Source organism: Dermochelys coriacea, chromosome 8 (assembly GCF_009764565.3).
Source record: "Dermochelys coriacea isolate rDerCor1 chromosome 8, rDerCor1.pri.v4, whole genome shotgun sequence".
Classification (NCBI taxonomy): Eukaryota; Metazoa; Chordata; order Testudines; family Dermochelyidae; genus Dermochelys; species Dermochelys coriacea.
The window spans coordinates 102,770,807-102,798,223 of NC_050075.1; the positions used below are offsets into that span (position 1 = coordinate 102,770,807).

Here is a 27,417-nt window from a genome sequence, read left to right on the forward strand (position 1 = left end):
ATCCTGTTCTCTGTTGCAAATCCAGAGCACTGAGCTCAATGGAATTATACAGTGGATTTACAACTGGGTAAGAGAGATCAAAATCTGGCTTTTACCATAGACTAACTCAGATTGCATTTAACAGGTAAATCTTGCTCCCACCAATTTTTCCATCTTAGCCCAAAAATTAATAGGAAGCTCACCTCCTAGAGCGAAGAGGAAAATACTCCCCCCTCTTTACACTGGCAGACATAACATTAAGATCCTTGTTGCTTTGTAAGGTGGGTGGGAAGGAGTAGACAAAGGACATTTGAAAAACCAAAAGAGAGAAAAGTTTCTCTATACAGAATATAATTATGCCCTCCCTGCACTGGATTTCAAAACCAGTGATTTCCTGTTGTAGTTTCGTTCGTGTCACAGTCTATGGCATATTTATAAATATCATAGACCAAATTCTCACCTGGTGTATATCGGCATAGCTCCAAGTCAATGAAGCTATGTCACTTTACATTGGCTGAGGATCAGGCCCCATAAGAAGGTCTCCACCCAGCCTCACCCTTAAAGAATGTCTCTATCCCCCTGCCCCACACACACTAGTACGGTAACTTACTGTTCCTCAGATTTAAGATGAGCAAATCTACTAAAAAAGTCTTGTGACTTGCAAGCTTTGCTGAAAAAAGTATCAAAGATAGTTTCAGCATGAAATATCAAAGATATTAGGAAAGTTTCTTTAACTGCAAGTGTATTCCAGTCATGGAGCGCAGGATAAGCTGAGTTACTTCATTAGGAGGTGTAGTCAGGTCAGGTGCGAGTTCGAAGCGGAGGAGGGTTAGAGCAAGAGCCACTTTCAACTCAGTCATGGCAAACTGCTGCCCGATGCAGTTGCTGAGAAAAGAAGGAAAAATACTCAGTCTGTAAGGGAGATTTATGGGCTAAGTTATTAATGGTCTGACCCAAACCCACCAGAGTGTAAAGAGAGAAAGCTGCTCTAGTGGACAGAAAGTGAAGGGGACCTGGGTTCCACTACTGACTCTGCCACTGACTTGCCGTGTGACCCTGGGTAAGTCATGTCCCTGTTCTGTACCCCAGTTTCCCCTCCAACCCTTTGACTATTTTAATTTAAGCTCTTCCAGCCAGGATCTACTGTGATGGCCGCCACCTTGACTGACACATCGGGAATTGACTCAGGGATCTCTAGAGCTAAAAGCATGAACTGATACATCCTGAGATAAATACCTGGGCTCTCTAAGTGGGATTGTAACAGACTAGTAGCTTCTGCAGATTGGGCAGAGAGGGGAACGTCTAACACACTCTCATCAGTGGTTACCCTGTTTCTTACTATGTGTATGTACAGGTCCCAGCACAATGGGGCCCTGTAATATTGGTTAGTGCCTCTAGGTACTACTATAATAAAAATAATAAGTTTATAGTCAATGGACTTGGGATCAAGCACTAATGGACAATCTATCATAATGATCACTTCTGAGAACAATTAGAGGTACATGAGGTAATTTTCTCTCCCCTCATTGTGGTTTTCGGTTTTCTGTTTGTAGTTTTCACACAAATAATTAATTAATACTTCACCGTGGTCCAGCAGCAAAGGGCATAAAGGCGAAGGGATGCTGATCAGAGAAGTTGTCTTGTGAAAATCTCAGGGGGTCAAACACCTAGAAGAAAAGATCACTTGTACTCTAAAGACCTTTAATTACAAAGCTACTGCTGAGTTTGGCAACTGTGTTCACACAGTAAGATCCCATTTCTTCCCTCAGCTATTTAGATTATCCCCCTTCTCTTCTGTAACTGAGGGTACAACTGGGCCCTATTCTGCACTGACTTGCATCCAGGGGTAGGCACCACCATTCTGGACAATGGACATGTGACAAAATTACCGGACTTAGTGTCGGACATTGGTGGTGGGGTTATGTCATTCAGTCATTATTCAACCTGTAAAATAATGCAAAATTTTCCACATTGAAAAAAAAAACCAGTAACGTAGCTAGCTAGTAAATAATAAGAAGAAGAATTGCCACTTTTAGGTATGTTACAGACAGCCCTCCAATCTGAAGCAAATACTAACCAGCAACTACACACCACACAACAAAAACACCAACCCAGAAACCAAACCCTGCAACAAACCCCGGTACTAACTCTGTCCATATATCTATTCAAGGGACACCATTATAGGACCTAACCACATCAGCCACACCATCAGGGACTCATTCATCTGCACATCTACCAATGTGATATGTGCCATCATGTGCCAGCAATGCTCCTCTGCCATGTACATTGGTCAAACTGGACAGTATCTATGCAAAAGAATAAATGGACACATATCCGACATCAGGAATTATAACATTCAAAAACCAATAGGAGAACACTCCCTGGTCACTCAATAACAGATCTAAAAGTGGCAATTTTTCAACAAAAAAACCCTCAAAAACAGACTCAACATGAAACTGCAGATCTGGAATTAATTTGCAAACTGTACACCATCAAATTAGGCCTGAATAAAGACTGGGAGTGATTGGGTCATTACAAAACCCCATACTAATTTCCCCCTACTGTTACTCACACCTTCTTGTCAACTGTTTGAAATGGGCCACTCTCATTACCACTACAAAAGTTATTTTTCCTCCCTTGGTATCCTACTGTTAATTGAATTGTCTTGTTAGACTGACCTCACACTTGGCAAGGCAACTCCCATCTTTTCATGTATTTATACTTGCTCCTGTATTTTCCACTCCATGCATCTGATGAAGTGGGTTCTAGCCCATGAAAGCTTATGCCCAAATAAATTTGTTAGTCTCTAAGGTGCCACAAGGACTCCTTGTTGTTTTTACTTTTTTATTGTTCTTGTTTAAATAATGTGCCTTATGGGAGGATGGGGGGGCAGGAGGAGGATGAGCACCTCCCACTGACCAGAGTACATCATTTACCCCGTGTCTGGGACCAAGGGGGTCCCTCTCCCCTGTTTATGTCCCTTACATGGGAGATTCCCCCATCATGTCACAGGATGTGGGAAGCGGAGGTGGGGGGGGGGTCTCTCAGTGGAGCAGGGTTTCCCTTCCCCTCACTGTAACTAGGGCACCCCCCTCTGGGCAGGGGTTATCCCAGGGTGGGTGGGCATCTCCTCTGCCTCCTGACCAGGGCATCTCCTCCAAGGGGCAGGCCCCAGTTGTGGGCAGGGATCTGTTGTGAGCAGGGGCCAGGGTGGAACAAATTCTTGGGGGAGGGGCTCACCTCCGTTGTCCTTCATCCCTGCTCTTGCTGGGGAGCTAGGCTGCGGGGGGCTGTGCATCCAGGGAGTGGAACCGAAGGGCTGGAGCTAGGCTGAGGGGGGCTGTGCAGTGGAGGGCAGCCAATAGGCTGGGATCTGGGTCCGTGCTGTGGGGGGGCGGAACGAAGCTCTGCTCTGAAGGCAGCATGCTGCAGAGCGGCCAAGACAGATGCTCCGCAGCTCAGAGGGATGCGGGGAAGCCGTTGGTGGGGGATGGGGGAGGGCTGCCTCCAGGGGGCGGGGATGTGTCCCTCCTAGTAAAAATTTTGAGGTCCGTGCCCAGGGACCTCAAAATTTTTAACACGGACACAGTGCCGACCCACGCTTGCATCTTATCTATTCAATCATACGTGCAATGTGCCAAACCCACCTGACTGGGATAAAAATGACTTCCTGATGTACAAAGCTGTATGATGGAGAATGAGGCCTCATATTGCTAAGGAGAACCTTCATTGATGGGATTTTAAAGGTTCAGAGCAATTACACCTTTCTAAATGAATAGAAGTCTGGATCCCATCTTCATTATCAGTGCAGATAAAGGGCAAGAGATTCTGGTTTCAGTTGCATTGGTGTACATCCTGAATAGCTCCATTGGAGTCATTAAATGTATTCTGGTTTTACATTGGTCTGACTGAGAGAAGAAACTAGCCCTAAGCCTACATCTGAAACAAACAATCCAATAAAGAACTTCTGCATATATAGAAGGCCAGACTGTACTTTTAAAACCTGGCCCAAGATGCTGGTTGTATGTAGCCACACTACCCCAATGGAGGGTGAGGAGGGATGGTGTAGCAAGTTCCTTCCATTGTGCCCAGGCAAAAGGAAACTAAATATCAAAAGAAGCAAAGTAATGTACCTCTGGATCTTTCCATACTGTGGGGTTTCTGTGAAGAGCGTAAATGTGCAGAGACACTAAGCTACCTGGTAAGAATGAGAGAAAAGATCTCATGAGAAGAAAATCACCTGCTACAATATTTTCTTTCCATTTATATTTTTGTATTCCTGCCCCACTACACAATTTGAGGATACAACTCCACTGCAGATGGGAGTGTGATTTGTGGCCTGTGTAGACATACCCATGCCAGCTTTAATCTAGTTAACTCACTAAAAATAGTAGAGAGGACATGGCAGTGCGATTTTCAGCATAGGCTGCACAAGCCCACCTGATGCCATGGGTACGTACTCACTTGTACAGCCTGCACTGCAGCATCCTCACTGCTAATTTTAGCAAGCTAGCTAGGTTACAGCTAGCACAGGGATGTCTACATGAGGAGCAAATCACACCACTGGCTGCAGTATAGAAGTACCCTGAGTCGGGCACAGAAGTGGCTGGAATCAGAATCTTTAGCCTGATCCGAATTTCATGGCTTGCTCTTCTCTGTACAAAGGGCCAAATCAGAACTTGGATCAGACACCTCCCTTGTCCACCGCAAACGTTGCAGGGTTCAGAAACTAAACCAAGATTCAGACTCTTATTTCTCTACTTATTTTCCTAACTGGAGTAAACTAAAACTCTGGAGTCAAAACCCCTGTAGCTTTAGAAATGGGTTCTTAATCCTGAAACAAATGCCATCACTTGGGTCCATAATTAGCTGATAAATGCACATGCAATGCTCATTAGCTACTATATATAAAGTTGCACCCCTTAAATTTATAAAGAACACAGGGAAAGGGATAGAATCAGACCTTCTGGCAAAGTCCTCCCATCAAAAAATGTGACTGGTTGGTTGAGTTGTCGATACACTTGAGGTACCGGAGGGTAAAGGCGAAGACTCTCTTTAATGCACATGGTGGTGTAGGGCATGTTACTAAGGTCATTCCTGAAAAGAAACCAAAGATATGTCTGAATGTGGGAACCTCCTCCCCTATTCAGAAATACAAGGCTGCCTGCACAACCTCTTGTTTCTCTCGGTGAATCTTTTAAGATTGCAAACCCTCAAGGGAATCTACAGTGTAAAAGAAGTTCCCTCTTGTCCTCTTCAAACAGAAGACTTCTGAGTTCTGACTAAAACTGGGAAATGCTGTTATGTTTTTCCATATCCAAAGAGCTGTAAGGCCTAAATTCTGCTCTCACCAGCAGCGTGTTCAGCTGGAGCAACGCTACCAGCTTCAGTGGGATTCTCAATCTGTAACTGAGTACCCGATTTCCAAAACCAGGATCATTTACGTATCTGATACCATGGTTACAGCAACTCAATATTATTTCATTACAATATTTTTAATGAAAAATGCCTTTTTGATCAAAATGAAAGTTTTTGAGGAAAATTTTGTATGGATTGACCAAACCAAAAAGTGTTGATGAAAATCTATTTTTTTGTTGTTGAAATTTTCTGTTTTTTCAAAAACAGAAACTAAAAACTGAAAAATGTTCAATAAAATTGTTCAGGTTTTGGTACACATACTTAGGTTTAGCTTATGAAAACAAAAATCTTTTACTGACATTTCTTCAAGATTTGTTTTTGTTTTGTCTTCAAAAATCAAAACAAAATATGGGAAATTTTGAAAGTAATGTTCTTAAATTTTCCACGAAAAATTATTTGCATTTTTCAACCAGCTCCCGTTCTCTTGTCTCAGGAACTCTGTTTGGGACACCCACAATGTCCTTGTTTTTCATTTCATCCATATCAGACATTTTTAATAACTTACAAATGCTTTGTCCAAGACTTATTGCTACGTCAGGTACCATTTGTTCTGTTTTTACCAGAAGCCCCAGTCCAGTGGAACAAGCATTCAATGTAATGAATGCAATTTCCAGTGAAAGGAAAAGTTAAAAACTGCAGGTGCAATCAAAGGTGTTCTTTTCCTCAAAGTGCACGTTTAACAACACTCCTTCAAGGTTACACAAGAAACTCATTCAGGGCACTAAGTTACTGGGAGGGAAAGTCTTCCACTCTGAAACATATGTCCATGTGGCTGTGGAGTTAGAAGTTAGAAGTAGGTGAGATCAGTACACATATTAAAAAAATATGGTTTCAGAGTAGCAGCCGTGTTAGTCTGTATTCGCAAAAAGAAAAGGAGTACTTGTGGCACCTTAGAGACTAACAAATTTATTTGAGCATAAGCTTTTGTGAGCTACAGCTCACTTCATCGGATGCATTTGGTGGAAAATACAGAGGGGAGATTGATATTCACACACAGAGAACATGAAACAATGGGTTTTATCATACACATTGTAAGGAGAGTGGTCACTTAAGATGAGCCATCACCAGCAGCAGGCGGGGAGGGAGGAAAACCTGTCATGGTGACAAGCAAGGTGGGCTATTTCCAGCAGTTAACAAGAACATCTGAGGAACAGTGGGTGGTGGGGTGGGGGGAAGAAATAACATGGTGAAATAGTTTTACTTTGTGTAATGACCCATCCACTCCCAGTCTCCACCAAGCCCAAGTTAATTGTATCCAGTCTGCAAATTAACTCCAATTCTGCAGTCTCTCGGAGTCTGCCCTTGAAATTTTTTTGTTGAAGAATAGCCACCCCCAGGTCTGCAATCGAGCGACCAGAGAGACCAAAGCGCTCTCCAACCAGTCTTCGAATGTCACAATTCTTGACATCTGATTTGTGTCCATTTATTCTTTCACGTAGAGACTGTCCAGCCCGACCAATGCACATGGCAGAGGTGCATCGCTGGCACATGATGGCATATATCACATTGGTAGATGCGCAGGTGAACGAGCCTCTGATAGTGTGGCTGATGTGATTAGGCCCTATGATGGTGTCCCCTGAATAGATATGTGGACACAGTTGGCAACGGGCTTTGTTGCAAGGATAGGTTCCTGGGTTAGTGGTTCTGTTGTGTGGTGTATGGTTGCTGGTGAGTATTTGCTTCAGATTGGAGGGCTGTCTGTAAGCAAGGACTGGTCTGTCTCCCAAGATGTGTGAGAGTGATGGATCGTCCTTCAGGATGGGTTGTAGATCCTTGATGATGCGTTGGAGAGGTTTTAGTTGGGGGCTGAAGGTGATGGCTAGTGGCGTTCTGTTATTTTCTTTGTTGGGCCTGTCCTGTAGTAGGTGACTTCTGGGTATTCTTCTGGCTCTGTCAATCTGTTTCTTCACTTCAGCAGGTGGGTATTGTAGTTGTAGGAAGGCATGATAGAGATCTTGTAGGTGTTTGTCTCTGTCTGAGGGGTTGGAGCAAATGCAGTTATATCGTAGAGCTTGGCTGTAGACAATGGATCATTTGCTCCAACCCCTCAACCAATGTGATGTATGCCATCATGTGCCAGCGATGCCCCTCTGCTATGTGCATTGGTCGGGCTGGACAGTCTCTACGTGAAAGAATAAATGGACACAAATCAGATGTCAAGAATTATGACATTCGAAGACTGGTTGGAGAGCGCTTTGGTCTCTCTGGTCGCTCGATTGCAGACCTGGGGGTGGCTATTCTTCAACAAAAAAATTTCAAGGGCAGACTCCAACGAGATAATGCGGAATTGGAGTTAATTTGCAGACTGGATACAATTAACTTGGGCTTGGTGGAGACTGGGAGTGGATGGGTCATTACACAAAGTAAAACTATTTCCCCATGTTATTTCTCCCCCCCCCACCCCACCCCTCCACTGTTCCTCAGATGTTCTTGTTAACTGCTGGAAATAGCCTACCTTGCTTGTCACCATGAAAGGTTTTCCTCCCTCCCCCCCTGCAGCTGGTGATGGCTCATCTTAAGTGATCACTCTCCTTACAGTGTGTATGATAAAACCCATTGTTTCATGTTCTCTGTGTGTGTATATCAACCTCCCCTCTGCATTTTCCACCAAATGCATCTGATGAAGTGAGCTGTAGCTCACGAAAGCTTATGCTCAAATAAATTTGTTAGTCTCTAAGGTGCCACAAGTACCTTTTCTTTTTTAAAAAAATATGTAATTTCGATGAGTATTTCACAATTCCAAAAAAGTCACCACAAAAGAGTCCAACTTTTATGTTTATTTTTAAAATATGGTCACCTTGTCCCTCTAAAGTTATTGGACATCTTAGATGTTTTTTGATAAAATGCATCCTTCGTAGAACTGGTGGGAAAATTTCTGATGAAACCGAGTTTAACTGGAAAATGCCAGTTCATCAAACCTACAATTTTTCACAAATGCGATTTGAGTTCAAAGACCATTTGCTGAATCTCAGGCAGTTATGTTGGAAAACTACCGGGGTCCCTGCCAGGTGGGACTGCCCTTCGAGACTGCCCTGGGGCTAGGAAACTCAAGCTTTTGTAGTCTGCAGCTCTGGAGCAGCCCTGCCATACCAGGACTTCTAGGCTCTCTGTTGGGGAGCTAGGAGCCTGGAAGCCTTGGAAGACCCGGATAAGGCTCTCAGATTCTTAGCTTAGAATCAAATGAAGTAAAAATCATTAATGAATCAAACTGTACCATAGAATCTCTATGGATAGAAATTCCATACTCTAATAATAAGAATATAGCACTAGGGAGCAACTGGTCCTGGAACCCACGAGAGGAGAGGCAATTCTTGATTTAATCCTAAGTGGAGCACAGGATCTGGTCCAAGAGGTGAATATAGCTGGACCGTTTGGTAATAGTGACCATATAGTGAATATAGTGTACTTAGTTTTTCGGAAAACCTCTGCTAAAGTCCGTCACCAAAGGCTCTTATGCAAAGTAAGCTGCCATGGGATAAGAGGGAAGGTACTCTCATGTATTGGTTAAAAGATAGGAAACAAAGGGTAGGAATAAATGGTGAGTTTTCAGAACGGAGAGAGGTAAATAGTGGTGTCCCCCAGGGGTCTGTTCTGGGACCAGTCCTATTCAACATATTCATAAATGATCTGGAAAAAGGGGTAAACAGTGACGTGGCAAAATTTGAAGATGATACAAAATTACTAAAGATAGGTAAGACTCAGGCAGACTGCTAAGAGCTACAAAAGGGTCTCTCAAAATTGGGTGACTGGGCAACAAAATGGCAGATGAAATTTAATGTTGATAAATGCAAAGTAATGCACATTGGAAAGCATAATCCCAACTATACATATAAAATGATGGGGTCTAACTTAGCTGTTACCACTCAAGAAAGAGATCTTGGAGTCATTGTGGATAGTTCTCTGAAAACAATGTGCAGCGGCTGTCAAAAAAAGGAACAGAATGCTGGGAATAATTAAGAAAGGGATAGATAATAGGACAGAAAATATCATGTTGCCCCTATATAAATCCATGGTATGCCCACATCTTGAATACTGTGTGCAGAAGTGGTCACCCCATCTCAAAAAAGACATATTGGAATTGGAAAAGGTTCAGGAAAGGGCAACAAAAATGATTAGGGGTATGGAATGGTTTCCGTCTGAGGAGAGATTAATAAGACTGGGACTTTTCAGCGTGGAAAAGAGACGGCTAAGGGGAGATATGATGAGATCTATAAAATCATGACTGGTGTAGAGAAAGTAGAAAAGGAAGTGTTGTTTACTACTTCTCATAACACAAGAAGTAGGGGTCACCAAATGAAATTAATAGGCAACAGGTTTAAAACAAACAAATGGAAGTATTTCTTCACACAATGCACAGTCAACCTGTGGAACTCTTTACCAGAGGATGTTGGGAAGGCCAACACCATAACAGGGTTCAAAAAAGAACTAGATAAATTCATATAGAATAGGTCCATCAATGGCTATTAGCCAGAATGGGCAGGAATGATGTCCCTAGCCTCTGTTTGCCAGAAGCTAGGAATGAGCGACTGGGGATGGATCACCTGATGATTACCTGTTCTGTTCAGTCCCTAGGGGCACCTGGCACTGGCCCTGTCAGAAAATAGGATACTGGGCTAGATGGACCCTTGATCTGAACCAGTAGGGCTATTCTTATGTTCTTGGATGTTGTGGGAAAGCCTTTCCATTCAGACTGCCACAGGGTGAGGGATCCCAGGGACTCCAGACTCCCAGCAGCCCAGGAAGCCAGCTGACCCAAGGTACTGGAAGCCCTGGGGTCCCTAACTATATGTCAGTGTTTTTAGAACAATGGTTTGGGGGATTTCCAGTTCACAAGAAATTTTGAACAATTTGTTTTTGTTCTGATTCGGAACACAGTCAAAATTCAAAGTGCCAACATTTCTCAAACTGGAAATCCCAAATTTCTGCCAGCTGTAAGCTTTAGAAAACTGTGACAGATCTCTGCTTCCCTATTTATTTTCATTGATGACTTGGGCACTAATTCTGCCATAGACTTCTTTCATCTCACTGATAATTTTTGGCACTTATTTAATGCATTTTATTTGTAGTTGTTTGTCAATTGTAAAACCTATGGCAGTTAATGCCCCAAACCAACAATTATCATGAGTAGGGGATGACAGGCCTATCACCAAAACCTTAAGGTGCAGTTCATCAATAAACATCTAAAGTGTCTGAGATGAGACAGAACAGGCATGTTAAGCCAGATGCCCAGTTAATTTTTATCAGCAAAAATGACCTGGAGCACTAAGTGACTTCAGTGGGGTTGATTGAGGGTCTGGCACGTTATTTCTTAGAGCCAAATTCTGTTCTTAGTAGCACCAGTGTAAGTTTGGAGTAACTCCACTGAAGTCTGAAGAGTTACTCCAGATTTATATTCTCAAACTCTGCACATGCCTAAAATTTAACTTGAGATGTTCACAAAATTTCAAACTCCCATCCCAAGTCTTAATGTCTAATGATTAAAAGCAGAGTCTGGAACATTCTTAAGTCTCAGCATTATCTGATCCAATCTTCAAGAGGAAGCAATGTGCAATGTGCAATAAATGAGGTGTCTCACCAGTGAATGGTCTCTCTGTCTCCCAGAATCTCCTTGATCTCCTCCCTGCATCTCTGCTGGTACTCTGGGTGCAGGGCCATGCAGTATAAGAGCCAGGAGATCCCAGTGGCTGTGGTGTCATGACCTCCAAACATGAAAGTGTCTGCCTCGGCACGTAGATCTTCATCAGGTAATCCTTCTCCATTTTCATCCTAATTTTGGAATAGAAAAATTTTGCAATTAAACCTCATGCTTCAGGGTTTAAGACAATCTCTAATTATTAGAGATGAGGATAAGACCTGATGTGGTGGGCAGATTATCCCACATCTGCTACTGCAGCGTTCTTACAACTTCACTTGAAGGAGCTGGGAATTAATTAAATCCAACCACTTAGACACCCTGTGGCCACATTGCTGTGTAATGAATTCACATAGGTGGAACTTAAGAAAGAGGGTCAGGTTTCAGGAAGAACCAATTTTGGTGTGACATCAGGTCTTGCAGGTCTGAGCCAGACAAACACAGCCCTTTTAGCTAGAGCTGGGTGAATAATGGATCATTAAACAGATTGACAGAGCCAGAAGAGTACCCAGAAGTCACCTACTACAGGACAGGCCCAACAAAGAAAATAACAGAACGCCACTAGCCATCACCTTCAGCCCCCAACTAAAACCTCTCCAACGCATCATCAAGGATCTACAACCTATCCTGAAGGACGACCCATCACTCTCACAGATCTTGGGAGACAGACCAGTCCTTGCTTACAGACAGCCCCCCAATCTGGAGCAAATACTCACCAGCAACCACACACCACACAACAGAACCACTAACCCAGGAACCTATCCTTGCAACAAAGCCCGTTGCCAACTCTGTCCACATATCTATTCAGGGGACACCATCATAGGGCCTAATCACATCAGCCACACTATCAGAGGCTCGTTCACCTGCGCATCTACCAATGTGATATATGCCATCATGTGCCAGCAATGCCCCTCTGCCATGTACATTGGTCAAACTGGACAGTCTCTACGTAAAAGAATAAATGGACACAAATCAGACGTCAAGAATTATAACTTTCAAAAACCAGTCAGAGAACACTTCAATCTCTCCGGTCACATGATTACAGACCTGAGAGTGGCTATCCTTCAAAAAAAAAAAAACTTCAAAAACAGACTCCAACGAGAGACTGCTGAATTGGAATTAATTTGCAAACTGGATACAATGAACTTAGGCTTGAATAGAGACTGGAAGTGGATGGGTCATTACACAAAGTAAAACTATTTCCCCATGTTATTTCTCCCCCCCACTCCACCCCCCACTGTTCCTCAGACGTTCTTGTTAACTGCTGGAAATGGCCCACCTTTATTACCACCACAAAAGATTTTCCTCCTTCCTCCCCCACCTTCCTGCTGGTAATAGCTCAACTTAAGTGATCACTCTCCTTACAGTGTGTATGATAAAACCCATTGTTTCATGTTCTCTGTGTGTGTATATCAATCTCCCCACTGTATTTTCCACCGAATGCATCCGATGAAGTGAGATGTAGCTCATGAAAGCTTATGTACAAATAAATTTGTTAGTCTCTAAGGTGCCACAAGTACTCCTTTTCAGTTCTCTTGCAATTCTGAAAAAAGTTTTGAAAAATGATTTTCTGATGAACCAAAACCAATTTTTTTTTTCAAAATTTCTGGTAAATTGAAATGTTCAATTGAATATAACATTTTTTTTCAACAAACTTGAAATATTTCATTTAGATTTCAACTGTTTTTAAATATTTTGATAGACTTTATTAAAAAACAAACACATCCAAATAAATTCACCCTGGTATGAGACTCAATAGGACTTGTGACCATTTATAGCATGTTTGAATTTGACCTATTGCGTCCAGACATTCCAACCACACCCAACAGCCAATAAGATTAGAAAAGGGAATATTTGGTGAGGAAACTGCAGTCAGCAATGCTCAGGTATCTGAGCATTGATAATTAGTGAAATGTCCACATGGTATAGCGCAGTTTGTTCATGTGTGTTCTTCAGGACTCACCTTGGCACATAGAAGAATATCCAGAAAGTCCAGGCGCCTCTTCTTCTGGATCTTTTCGAGCTCTCGCTCATCCTTGAGCCACTCCTTTCTCTCCTTGATCACCTTCTCTAGGGAAAGAACGATCAACATATTATTTAGATAAAATGTCACTATGATTCACTAGTAATTCAATCACCTTGGAAGGCAAATGGTGGAAGCCGCATCTCTAGATACATTTAAAAATGGACTGGTCAACTCACTAGAAAACAGAATACTTTGCACCTTTCAACAGAGACTCTCCAAGTTCTTTACATTCAGTATTCTCAGAACTCTTGAGTGAAGTATGTACATTATGTGGTATTTCCCCCTTTTCCTGGGTAAGGAAATTTAGGCCACAGAAGTATTATGTGATTTTCTTTCAAGGTCACATGAGAAGTCTGTAGCAAATGCAAGAATATATCTCAGATCTCCTGACTCCCAGTCCTGTTATAATCACAAAAACATCTCATGAAATAGAGCCATAGATTCTCCTACCTTTTTTTTCCAGGACCACTTAGTAAGAGAAGGATTTTCTCATGGGTCATATTCCGATCCCATGGCAACATTCCAATCCCACCACTGCCTGATTCTGAGTATATTTCATTCTGTAGATTGCCAGGCAGGTCTCTGTGCACTGCTTGTACTCCATGAGCGCTGTTTGAGAACCACTGGATTAAATGACCTAGTACTCTAGATTCCTTTCTTCTCTGATTCCACTGTATGATTCAATTAATGGACCAGAATCTGAGGTTCTCCTAGGCAGTGGAGTTTCCCTAAAGCATAAATTTCAGGATCCAGGTAATCTGAGGAACATTCAAGGTCTCTTACCACCACATACCCCCCCCCCCTTTTTTAATCTAATATCCTCCATTGTGTCCCCCATACCTGCCCAGAAGGCCATCCCTCTTAAGAGACCCAGTATCTTGAGCGTGGTTAATGTCTCAGTCGTACAGACGAAAGTCTTGAGTCAAGAGAGAAAAGAAATACCTGTATGGCAATGGACTATTCTGCAGGCATTCCGGAAGCGACGCCCAGGGGAACTGAACCAGTAGATGAGGTCATTGTGGTACAGAAACGTCCTTGTTCTCTCTTGTACCATGGCTGTGAGCTGACGTATAGCTGTGAGAAATGTGTTCTCGCTAAAGGGAAGACAAAAAAGGGGAGTTTAATGTATGTTAATTAGGGCTGTCAAGTAATTAAAAAAATTAATCGCGATTAATTGCACTGTTAAACAATAATAGAATACTATTTATATAAATATTTTCGGTTGTCTTCTCCATTTTCAAATATACTGATTTCAATTACAACACAGAATATAAAGTGTACAGTGCTCACTTAAGATTTATTTTTGATTTCAAGTATTTGCACTGTAAAAATACAAAAGAAACAGTATTTTTCAGTTCACCTAATATGAATACTGTAGTTCAATCTCTTTATCATGAAAGTTGAACTTACAAATGTAGAATTATATACAAAGAACTTGCATTCAAAAATAAAACAATGTAAAATTTTAGTGCCTGCAAGTCCACTCAGTCCTACTTCTTGTTCAGCCAATCACTCAGACAAATAAGTTTGTTTACATTTGCAGGAGATAATGCTGCCCGCGTCTTGTTTACAACGTCACCTGAAAGTGAGAACAGGCATTCTCATGGCACTGTTGTAGCCGACATCGCAAAATATTTACGTGCCAGATGCACTAAAGATTCACATGTCCCTTCATTCTTCAACCACCATTCCAGAAAACATGCGTCCATGATGATGATGGGTTCTGCTCAATAACAATCCAAAGCAGTGCGGATCGACATATGTTCATTTTCATTATCTGAGTCAGATGCCACCAGCAGAAGGTTGATTTTCTTTTTTGGTGGTTCGGGTTCTGTAGTTTCTGTATTGGAGTGTTGCTCTTTTAAGACTTCTGAAAGCTTGCCCCACACCCCAGATTTTGGAAGGCACTTCAGATTCTTAAGCCTTGGGTCGAGTGCTGTAGCTATCTTAAGAAATCTCACATTGGTACCTTCTTTGGTTTTGTCAAATCTGCAGTGAAAGTGTTCTTAAAACAAACAACATGGGTTGGGTCATCATCTGAGCCTTCTATAACTATAGAAGAAATATAACTATATAGAAATATATGGCAGAATGCGAGTAAAACATGGAGCAGGAGACATACAATTCTCCTCCAAGGAGTTTAGTCACAACTTTAATTAATGCATTATTTTTAACGAGCGTTATCAGCATGGAAGCATGTCCTCTGGAATGATACCCAAAGCATGAATGGGCATATGAATATTTAGCAGATCTGGCATGTAAATACCTTGCAATGCTGGCTACAAAAGTGCCACATGAACATCTGTTCTCACTTTCAGATGACATTGTAAATAAGACGCGGGCAGCATTATCTCCCATAAATGTAAACAAACTTTTTTCTCTTAGCAACTGGCTGAACAAGAAGTAGGACTGAGTGGACTTGTAGGCTCTAAAGTTTTACATTGTTTTGTTTTTGAGTTCAGTTATGTAAAAAAAAAATCTACATTTGTAAGTTGTGTTTTCACGATAAAGAGATTGCACTATTGTACTTGTATGAGGTGAATTGAAAAAATACTGTTTCTTTTGTTTATGATTTTTACAGTGCAAGTGTTTGTAATAAAAATAATATAAAGTGAACACTGTACACTTTGTATTCTGTAATGTAATTGAAATCAATATGTCTGAAAATATCACAAAATGTCCAAAATATTTAATAAATTTCAATTGGTATTCTATTGTTTAACAGTGTGATTAAAACTGTGATTAATCAAGATTAATTTTTTTTAAATTAATCGCATGAGTTAACTGCAATTAATTGACAGCCCTAGTGTTAATTAAAGAGGGACATTTATGCTACCTCAGTGCAACTTCATACTTTCCCACCACCACCCCCCACAGGAATTTGTGCATTTTCCTTTTTTTTATTGAAAATCCCAGTCTAAATTGTTTTCCCAGTCACACAAGAAGTCTCCGGTACAGCCAGAAATTAAGCTCAGAGCTCCTGAGTTTGAGTCCAATGCCTTAAAGGCAAAACCACTGTTCTTCTCATACGGACCTGTTCTGGCAGTTGCTTTGATAACTGAAGGTACATTTCAGCATGCTATCTAAAGCCATCAAGCCAACGTCCTCAAAGATATCCAGCGACTTGTCCTTTGTTATCCGCTTTTCCCATTTATCCTAATGTAAAAAAGAGAGGTCAGCATTCATAAAGCAAATGGAATTTCTAGATCACTAAAATTCCAGCCATCATCCTTTGAATAATTTCTTTGTCTGTAGGATCCAGGATTCATTTGCAATCTGTAGAGCATTAGGGATATGGTGTTGAAGTGAAGAAACGGAGGATTTGTGGATGAATTTGAGCAGATCTTTTAGAAAGACATCCAATCTTGATTTAAAGATTCCAAACAAGGATGAATTAAAAATTTCCTCACTAATCTGTTCCAATAGTTGATTATGATTCACTCTTCTATGTATGCAGTGTTGTTGTAGCCATGTCGGTCCAAGGATATTAAAGAGACAACATGTATGAGGTTGGGTAGTTAAGGAATTACCATGAAAGAGTTAGACAAGGTGAGGTAATATCTTTGACTGGACCAACTTGTGTTGGTGAGAGAGCTTGTTGGTCCAACCAAAGATATTACCTCACCCACTTTGTCTCACTCTTTTATGGTAATTCTTTAATTACCCAACCCTGCAGATACGGCATAGCTGATTTTAATATCCTGAGTCCACTGTTTTGGATGCCCCTTTGATATTTACACTCAACTTGTGGAGTGACAGCATTAAACAAATTCCATTCCATATGTTATTCATAATATTTTATTCTTGTTGAGAGAGGTAATGTCTACACTAGCATTATGTCTGCAAAACTTTTGCCACTCAGGGATGTGAAAAAACACCCCCTTGAGCGGTATCAGCTTTTCCAGCATAAGCACTTGTGTGCACAGCACTACATCGGTGGGAGACGCTCTCCCGATGACATAGCTACTGCCCTTGTTGAGCTGATTTTATTAAGTTGACAGAAGAGCTCTATCCTATTGGCATGACATGGCTACCCAAGCGATCCTGCAGCGGCATAGCTGTATCAGTACAATTGTGCCACTTTAAGCTTGCAAGTGTAGACATGGCCAGAGAGGAATATCTTTTATAGGACTAACTTCTTGTTGGCATTTCAAACACATTGGCAATACAAATTTTATCAAAAAGTGTAGAGCCCAGCATATTGCTATGCAATCCCAGGTCCTTCGGCCACATGAAGCAGAAAGAACGTCTGGAAGACAGTGAATCAGTGTCCAGGGAAAGGGGTTGCCATACTGAATTTACATTTATTTTCTTAGCAGATCATGTGTTAGGTGGATCCCTTTCATCTAGTGGGGACTAGCTTCACACTTTGTTACAGTGCTATTTAGGTGAATTAATTAAAATAAAATGCCAGTGGTGATTAGAACTGAAAGCAGAGGTGATGACTAAAGACATATTAGGCCTGATTCTCCTTTTGCATACACCACTGTAATTTCACTGATGTCATTGAACTTACTACTGATTTATACTGGGGTAGAGGAGAAGAGAATCTGGGCCTTTGATACGCACAGGCACTGGGCTGAGGACTCTAATTTGAATCACAATTCACTATGAAGCAGTAATGTTAACGGCCCACCCCTGCTCCTCTTGACGCCACTGACTCAGGGGTAAGAAGACAGTGTTGGAACGTACTCTACTAGGCCACTGCTGGATGGAGTATAAGGCCGTCCCTTAGATTGGCCCACATCTGTACCCAGATGTGATTTATTTCTAGGATGAAAATGGTGAGGAACATCTCACACCAGCTTGTCTCACTGTATCGAATGAGCATAAAGTGCAGCTTGACAGGCCTTACTTTTCAAAGTGGAAATGGGTAGGTTAAGAATGATGACAGGAGCAGAGGGTTACCTACCAACATCACCTTGGTGGAATCTGCCATCAACGACACATAAGTTTTCAAAATATCATTATGAAATGCAGGAGTCAGCAGTCTACGGTGCTGGAACCACTTTGGTCCATGTAAAACGATTAATCCTTTCCCTGAGAAGGGAAACACACAGTTTTAAGCCTTCTGGATTGTGGCAGAGATTTTGGACTTCTGTCCATAACTTACAGCTCATGACAAAAGAAATCAGCCTGCTTATATGGGCTTAACAAAAGGCCTCACTGAAACAAGAGTAAACCCAGACAATCTGGGCTGTGAAAGGGCTTTTTTATACTATAGGTTACATCAGCATAATTTATATCGCACAGGGGTGTGAATAAGCCACCCCATGAGTGATGTATGTTACACCGACCTAAGCATCAGTGTGGACAGCACTATGTCACAGAGGTGTTTTTATTATGCTGATGGGAGAGCTCTGTCCCATCAGCATAGAGTGTCTTCACCAGACACACTATAGCTGCATCTGTGCAGATGAGCCGTTGTAGCACTTCTAGTGTCGACTAGCCCAAAGAGACAGTGTTATGCCCTTGAAAGACAGTTGTTAATCAAAAAAATGATCTTTGTATTCATAATGGTTTATTTTTCACTCCCCTGGTTATGTAGTTATGGGGAAGTAATTCCCTAGTGTAGAGCTGGCCTTAGGCTGGAAGTTGGAAGGTGGTTTATAACAATCAGAGAAGTGAGGTTCTGGAACAATGTCCCCATAGGAGTTGTGGGGACAAACAACCTAACTGGTTTGAAGATGTAGCTTGAGACATTTAAGAACAGGATTATATGCTGGGGTTGCCTGCAGTTTCTGGGGACTGTACTTGATGACCCAAGAAGTCCTTTCCAGTCTTATGTTCTATTTCCCTATGAGCTTTTAGGATTCTAGCTCAACAGGAACAGGGACTTTAATGGCATCAGTCAATCACCCTTGTGCAGCCGTCTCTACTATTTGGGTCTCTTCTTGGGCATATATCCAGTTTTATTTAGTTCACCTAGGTATACAGTGCCACTCACAAAGCATCTAAATGCTAAGCAACTAAATTGTGTGTGTGGTGACAGGGGGGTGTATACACTCTACAAAGCCACATCCTATCCTGGGCCACCTTTGTGCTCCCATTTCTCATGAGGAGGTGGCAGGAGTCCCTGGCCATCTTTGGCATGGCTGTAATGCACAGAGCATACGTCAGGGATGGCTGAAGGTTCCCTTTTGCTTTGGCCGGAACCTGGGGGCTTTACATGGAGAGCCCTTGTGCTGACTGTTTGAACTTGAGCTGGCTTTTAACAGCCACAGGGAGGCAGGATTAGAGCTCCTGATTCCCAGCATTTTGGTCATTGCCGTACACCAGGACTTCTCAGCCAATGAGATGCAAATTAGAGTGGACCATAGGTGGGTGGTGGAAAGCAGCAAAATCTCATGGTTCCTATGGGATCCCTGGGAGGTTACGAAGGGGCAGCTTGCTTCCTCACCTTGTCCTCCTGATGCTCTCGTCCCATCCCTTCTCTGGCCCTCACCGGGTCCTGAAGCAGCTGCTTCCTGCTCTCCCCACCCACACAGACTCATCTGCAGGGGAGGGGACAGATGAATCTTCATTATTGGGTCTTTGAGCAGTTGGAGTGAGTTTCACCCCATAAGATCTCTTCCTCTTGTATTAATTTAGATAGAATAAATGGGTCCAAGAGCCAAGCGTGTTAACATAACCTAGTCACTGTCCAACGTTAACCAGTTTCAAACAAGGTTCAGGGTTTGGTGTGCAGAAACCTCAGCCTGCTTAGTACCAGGGCAAACACACCATTAGAAACCCTTTTAAACCCTTATTAATGATACTGGAAAAGAAGAAAAAACAGTTTAAGCATTTGAAATGTAAAGTCTCAAGTAAGGCTTTCATTGTAAACGCATCCCTTGTTCCCTTTCCCTTTAGCTGGAGAGAGGCTTTTAAGAAGGAAAAACACCCTTGTGAGACAGTCTGTTACATGGTACCAAAGACGGTAATAACTGTCCTTAGGGGGGAGAGAGAAGTTAGTTGAAATGGCCTGGAGCTGTCATTGTTGTTGTAGTTGTTAAAGTCCGATCCCATTTCCTAAGAGACAAAACAAGACAAACCCCAAAGGGGAAGGAAAAGAACAGCAAAGATAGACATAGCAGTTTCTGTGTCTGGTGTTGACTTTTACTTGCAACCTCAGTGCTGGAAAAACACTAACTGATAAGATTGTAAGCTGTGCCTCTCAGAGATGTGGCAAACGTGTACTAGCTTTGGGCTGTTTCGGTGTTGAATCATATTAAAGAAGTTCTGTATTAAAATCACAAGTAAGTTTGATTCCCCATAGTTTAAATTCCAGGGCATTGCTAATTAAGAGGTCTCTTCGGTTTTTTGTTTTTGTTTTTGTTTTTTGTTACTGTTTCTCTCCCTCTCTGTGTGAAACTTGCAAGCTGCTAATTGTGTTAGTAGATCCTAAGACAGAGAGGGACTCAAAGCAATACTTTGTAACAACAGAGACAGCACACAGAGACTCACCATCCTTTTGTTGTATTTATCTCGCTTTGTTAACAATTGTGATTAAAATAGAGATAAAGGATGTATCTGGATGGATGCTTGGTGTAGATAATAAATGAATGATCAGAGAAGTGCCAGCCTAGGAGTTCAGTATCGATTGGCTGAAGAATGGGCAGAGTGGAGACAACCAGATGACCCCTGGAGGGCAGACTGGAATCCACCCAACAGCCTCAAGGATGGGAGAACCGAAGAACAAGATACCATCTGGTAGCATGGAGCCATCAGGAATGTGCCATCTTCTGATTGATTCAGCAACAGCATGATGAAGCACTTCCTATAGACTGGCATAGGAATAAATTCCTATAAAAATGGACTCTAGAAACTGAGAACTTTGAGTCTGGTTCTGCTACCAACCTCCTGGAGCATTGGATGCGCATCTGACAAAGACTCGGCTCCATCCTCATGCCTCAGTAACTTGGCATGAGCAACCTCTAGGCTGGTAACTATAACAAATTTGCAGAACCTGTGTGTGTGTATGAATGAATGTGTGAATGAATGTGAAACTGAATGAAATGTTATAGTATAACTGACTGCCTACTATGATTCTGTTTGTATTCACAATAAATGTGACATTTTGTCTTATCCCCTTTAATAAGATCCTGCTGGTTTTTAGTTTATTGGTATAACATTGGACATTGCCGTTAGCTGCCTTTTTGGTCATAAGCTCACAGCAGTGTTTCAAAGTACCCATGGTTGGCCGACTAAGCCACAGATTCATAGATTCCAAGGCTAGAAGGGACCACTGTGTTCATCTAATCCCCGGGTTTTCAAACTTCATTGCACTACGACCCTCTTCTGACACAATGGTGGCACACTTGATCCCGGAGACGCAGGAGAAAGTGGGGGTGGCAGCCGTGATGGTTAAGCTCACCCTTTCCCCTTCTTTCCATCAGCCATCATCACACTGGGTGGCTTTTTCCCCAAAATGTCTCTTTCTTTCTAAGGACCTCAGAAGGGAATGAGGGGCAGAAGAGCCCAGCCCTTCATTATTTCATTCACCAATTAGGCTTAGTCTCTGACACAACGATTTTGGTCCTTTGATTTCTAGTCCCCAACTTCTCTTGTTTACCAGGCATGATCTAAACACAGCCCTTGAGTTATATCCAGAGGCCTTTTTGTGTGGACTAGTTCAGTCTCTATCCATCAACGTTTACTGTTATAGGTTGTTGTAACAGTCACTTTTCACGTTGGGCTCACAAATAGGGTAAATTTGTATACCCAGTTATCCCAACAATCCCTACAGAAATGAGTTACGTAATGTAATGTGAGAGCCAAAAAGTATACATACCAGTCCATGGGACAAAGAAATCATAGAAATCACCAGCCTTAGGATCTGAAAAATGCACCAGAGATGTTTGTTTTAATGGAGACAACTTTGCCTTCTAATGCAAGCTAAGTCAGTTAAATCAAGGGGTCATGCAGGGTGGTAAGTTCTTGCCCTCCCCTGACATCCTATACTTCAGTAGGGAAAAGTAAAGCATTTACATGGAACCCATTAAGGGCTAGATTGTGGCTTTTAAGCTCGAGTGGGTGGTGATATTGTAGATCTGCCATGCCTCAACAGGAGGTTGTGCCATAGACAGATACAGTGGTCAGGATTCTCAGTGCTGCTCCAACAGCCTACATACTCTGATAAAAGCCTGCACAGAGGTGGGGGTGTATTACCTCCATGAAGGGAATCCATTGGGCATTATCCTTGTCCCTCTCCCACAAGCCCCCGTGCATGGGGTGTGCCCTAGGGCGGGGCTGAAGCTTGCACCAACACACCCATTGTGGCTTGCATCACCAGCCATAGGAAGTCCTGGGGACAACTGCAGAATTTACACCAGAGGCAGTCTTGGTTGCTGGAGCAGCCCATAGACAGAAGGACAGAAATGTCAGTTCAAGCCCACTTTGCCTCCGTTGTCCCTGGGCACGTGGCCCAGAATCTCAGCCAGTCTCTCCCAGTGCTGCTGGCTGCGTTGGGGAGGAGGCAAGCAATCTGACAAGACGGGCGGGGGGATGGGAGCATAAACAAGCCCTGCATTTAGATCGATGTATAGGGAAAAGTCATTGAACTTGAGGTCGGATTGGGACAGAGGTGCTTTCCCTAATCTTGGAACAAAGTCCACATGTGATAGGGAGGGATGACAGGTGATTTTATCGCAGAGCTCAGAAGGCTGGGAACACCTGGCAGCCACATTTGAGACTACTCTCTTCTGCCTCTCGCCTTCCTTCAGAAGCAAAATCCATCAGCTCAAGGTGCGTGAAAGGCACTGGGTTGACAGTCTTCTTTAGAGTCAACGAACAGGTATGATCGGGTAGTGAGTGCACAGGTCCAATAAACCTGCGGCTGCCGACACACAAACAGCGCAAATGTTCACCCCTGAGACCTTCAGCACCAACACCACTTGAATTAAAGAAGCACCTTCTTTGGCTGTGATGAAGGAGAGTCATATCCTCACAGCAGCTAGCCACTAGAGGCCAATATGTTCACACAAATTAACTCAATGTGCCATGCAAGCTTCCACCATGCTGCGCCTCAGAGCCATTGGCTAGAGGGACAACCTCCAGAGGAGAAAAGGGTAATCCTAGCCCTGTGCCTAGTCAATCCAAGGCTGAACTGAGGTGACCGTGTCCAGCTGGGGTCCCTTTGTTGTCAGAAAGCTATTCAGAAACTGGCTGGGAGTTCAGAGAAAAGCAACAGAAATGATGTATGGGGGTCATTAAGGAAGCTCAAAACAGCTGGATACATGTTACTTAGCTAAGCAACAGCCTGCAGGGGCCGAATGGTGTCCAAATATGTACAGAGTGTAAACCACCAAACAGGAGAGGAATTCTATAAGGATGCAAATTGGGGCGTGTCTGGGGTGAGGGATGTTAATAGGTAGGAGCAAATAGTTCTATAACAAGGCTACAGATTTAAAGATACCAGTGCTCCACTAAAACTGGACTTTGGTGGCATGAGCACTTAGCAACGGTAATCCTAAAACGATTTTTCCGTATAACTCAGAAATAAAGTTGCATGTTCTCACCTCCTCTGCTATATACGGCCTTGGCGTATTCGGGGTGGTAGATATTCAGGAATCCTAAGAAACCTCCAAACCATACTGAGTGAGCACATGGGTATTTCTCTACCCAAGATATGATCTTGTTGAGTTCTTGATCTTGAAGCTGTAATGATTTTTTACAAAGAAAAAAAAGTACTGTTTATGGAGAAAATAGAGATGCAGGAAGGGATGGTCTCGTGGTTAAGTATTAATAAAGGTTTATATTATGGTAGCACCCAAATATATCAGGAGTGGAGCCGCATTGTGCTGGGAGCTGTACAAACACAGAAAAAAAGGCAATCCCTGACCTGAAGAGCTTAGGGACTGAACTAGGACGCAGCAGATTTAGGTTCAATTCACAGTTCTGCTACTGACTCCCTGTGTGACCTTGGACAAATCAGTTAACTCCCCTTGCTCAGTTTGTGATAGTCTGAGTAGCACCTTTCCCCAGCCCACCAAATAGTCCCATTGATTTCAGTTGCTGTACTTGTGATAAAGTCATTAGCCTACATAGGAAAGATCATTCCAGTCTGGACCTCTGTGTCTCAAAGGGGGATAATATGATTTCCTTTCTCCTACTGTTTGCCTGTCTCATCTACTTAGATTGTAAACTCTTGGCAGTGCCTAGCACAATGGGACCCTGAACTAAAGAGAGGTCTATGGGTGCCACTATAAGAGAAACAATAAATACAAGTATTAATTAGTATGATTCACATCTAGGGTTGCCAACTTTCAACTCGCACAAAACCAAACACCCTTGCTCTGCCCCTGCCCCGCCCCTCCTCTGAGGCCCTGCCCCTTCTTCAATGCCCCACCCCAGGCTCACTTCATCCCCCCTCCAATCACTCGCTCTCCCGCACCCCCATTTGCTTGCTCACTTTCACTGGGCTGTTCAGGGAGCTGTGCTGCGGGAGGGGTTGAGGGCTCTGGCTGAGGGTGCGGGCTCTGAGGTGGGGCCAGAAGTGAGGAATTCAGGGTGTGGGAGGGGACTCCGGGCTGAGGCAGTGGGTTGGGATGGGGTGGGGGAAGGCTCTGGCTGGGGGTGCAGGCTCTGGGGTAGGGCTGGGGATGAGAGGTTTGGGGTGATGGAGGAGGTTCTGGGCTGGGGGGTGGAGCTGAGGAGTTCGGAGTATGGGAGGGGCCTCTGGGCTGAGGCGGGGGCTGGGGTGTGGAGGAGTCCGGGCTCTGGGCTGGGGTTGCAGGTTCCAGACTGGGGCCAGAAATTAGGGGTTCATGGTGTGGGAGAGAGCTCTGGGCTGGAGCAAGGGTTGGGGTATGGAGGGTGAGGGCTCCAGCTGGGGGTGCAGGCTCTGGTGTGGGGCTGGGGATGAGGGATTTGGGGTGCAGGAGGGCGCTCTGGGCTGGGGTTGAGGGGTTCTGAGGATGGGAGGGGGATCAGGACTGGGGCAGGAGGTTGGGGCATGGGACAGGGTGAGGGGGGCAGGTTCCAGGCGGTGCTTACCTCATGAAGCTCCCGGAAGCAGCTGCGTGCCCCCACTCCAGATCCTACATGAAGGCATGGCCAGGTAGCTCTGTGCCTTGTCTGCAAGCACCGCCCCCACAGTTCCATTGGCTGCGGTTCCTGGCCAATGGGAGCTGCAGAGCTGGTGCTTGGGGATGCAGTGCGTGGAGCCCCCTGGCTGCCCCTATGCATAGGAGCCAGAGGGAGGGACATGCTGCTGCTTCCAGGAGCCACACGGACCCACAGCAGGCAGGGAGCCTGCCTTAGCCCCACTGTGCCACCGACTGGACTTTTAACAGCCCGGTCAGCAATGCTGCCAGGATCTACCAAGGTCCCCTGACAACTAGTTGTTCTGGTAAAAAACCGGACACCTCACAACCCTATTCTGTAGAGTCTAAAGCAGCCTCATCATGCTTAGGATGGCAAATACAAGTGTTACCAAGTCCACTCAAAAGTTCTGATGATTCAACAAATAAATACAGCCCTCAAGGAGAAAACACTTCCAGGGCAAAGAGAAAAAGACTCAAAAGAAGTGGCTCTTTTCTCAAACTGGATAAATATATTTAGGAGGTAAATATCTTGGGTACATTTGTTTAGCAAGAGACTCTCCCTTCTCCTCTCTGCTTGGACTTGGCATAGAAAAAAAGTGAGTGGGTTCCCAAAGATAAGCAGCCTCCATTGAAAGGAACAGTCCATCCCACATCGAGGAAGGCAGAGACTGTCTAGTACATTTCACACACACACACACACACACACACACACACACACACACAGAAGTACAAAATATTCAAAGCATTAAATATAGCGAGATCAGTATGAACAGTAAAATAGAGAGAGGTATGAATTCCAAAACCCAGGAGGTAAAATTCCAGCTGGGATAGCTCCCCTCTGATGTAAGACCCGCCAGGAAGCCACTGGCAGCTGCTGATGTGTCTGTGAGAATTGGCACTGATCCTTCTTACAGCAGAGCCTTACAATATTTTGGCCCAAGTTTTCAAAAGTGGCCTCTATTTTGGGGGTACCTCCATTTTTGGGTGCCCAAGTAAGGTACCTTGAGCCTGGTTGAATTGGAGTTGAGGGTGCTCAGCACCTCTGAAGAAATCTAGCCATAGGTATTGAAGGTTGGGCACTGAAAAATGCAGCCCCCCCTCCAATGGTAATGGTGTCCTTTGCCGTTCACACACAAAACCAATGACATCTCCCCATTTCTCTGCAAGTACAGGACAGCAGGGAAGTGTGCTGAGATTACCAAGACTTCATTCGTTTGTAACACACACTCCAACAGGCTCCCTAATACATTATCAAGTAGTATCATAAGTAGACTGTACCTCATGGGCATGGCCGTACAGCCAGTGCCTCGGTGGGCCTGGGAAACAATCGAGGGCTTTGAGCAGTTGCTGTCTCCTCCGACACAACTGGATCACTTTCAGCAGCACATAGATCAGGCAAAAAACAGCAGCCAGGTAAAAGATCTGATAGATGTCCACATGCAGCCAGGCCCAAGAGGGCCCCAGGCTGTCCAGCACAGATGTCATGGTGCTGTCAGCCTTTGTCTCTCTTGCATATACACAGAATTCACAATCTACACACACGCCCCTATCCCTCTGTGCAGTGGGAGCTGGAGTGAAGAGCCAGAGCTGGACTGGCTCTGAGATATCCTGTTACAGAGCTAAACCGCCCAGATGGAAACTGTAAATATAGTGCGACCTATCAGTGATCACACAGGCATGAGGAGAAATGCTCAGTGGCCAGAGGTAAACTGATATCAGTCCAGTGCTGAGCCCCTCCACACAACACACAAGAAAACAGATGGACTTTGCACCATGGTCTGAAGATCAGTATATTCATACCCTGTTAAACCAGCAGGGGAAGTACTTTTTACATATATAGACAGAGACCTTTGTATGTATTTATACACACACACATATAGACATGTATATATATAATATCGGAGGGGGGGGCTGATAACCTCAGTCATAGGGGTGCTATCCAACACTTCCCATTATCAGACCATTTTCAGTTGCTCTTCTTAAACTGTTCGGGCTGACATTCGCCATGCCGGTGTCTGCCCGCTGAATGCAGGCACTGTGGGGGAGTGACCTCCATGTTTAGAATCAGGGAACAAGACTCAGATCCTAGAGAGAGGGGAGCAGTTTGGAACAAGGAACCAAGAGGAGGAGGAAGAGAAACATGGACTTGTAACAATGTTGGTTCTGGTGGGCCCCAATTAAAACTGCCCATTCAGGACAAATTGCTTAAAGCAGGGCAGTTACAGCCCAAGGCTGGGGTTCCTTTGAACACCAAGGCAAACCAAACCAGCCAAACAGAGAAGACTTTGGTTTTACCCCACTGGCTAACCATAAGTCACAGAAGCAATTCCCTTGGA

General features: G+C 43.7%; 1 protein-coding gene across 1 annotated transcript; it reads right to left on the minus strand.

The window, feature by feature from the left end:
* Positions 1 to 159: 159 nt before the first annotated feature.
* Positions 160 to 26,660, minus strand: LOC119860247 (cytochrome P450 4B1-like). The gene is made up of 12 exons (XM_043520257.1): positions 26,360 to 26,660; positions 23,555 to 23,693; positions 21,829 to 21,873; positions 17,968 to 18,095; positions 16,090 to 16,211; positions 13,998 to 14,149; positions 12,993 to 13,099; positions 10,973 to 11,163; positions 4,943 to 5,076; positions 4,113 to 4,177; positions 1,564 to 1,646; positions 160 to 864 (listed from the first exon to the last, which is right to left on the minus strand). The coding sequence occupies exons 1-12, from the start codon at positions 26,564 to 26,566 to the stop codon at positions 696 to 698; spliced, it is 1,542 nt and encodes a 513-aa protein (XP_043376192.1). The 5' UTR covers positions 26,567 to 26,660; the 3' UTR covers positions 160 to 695.
* Positions 26,661 to 27,417: the final 757 nt, after the last annotated feature.

Coding starts and splice junctions, on each gene's coding strand:
- LOC119860247 (XM_043520257.1), bottom strand. CDS start 26,566: ATGACATCTGTGCTGGACAGCCTGGGGCCCTCTTGGGCCTGGCTGCAT. Junction 21,874..23,554: donor GGCCGTATATAGCAGAGGAG/GTGAGAACATGC, acceptor TGCATTTTTCAG/ATCCTAAGGCTGGTGATTTC. Junction 5,077..10,972: donor GACAGAGAGACCATTCACTG/GTGAGACACCTC, acceptor GTTTCTTTTCAG/GAATGACCTTAGTAACATGC.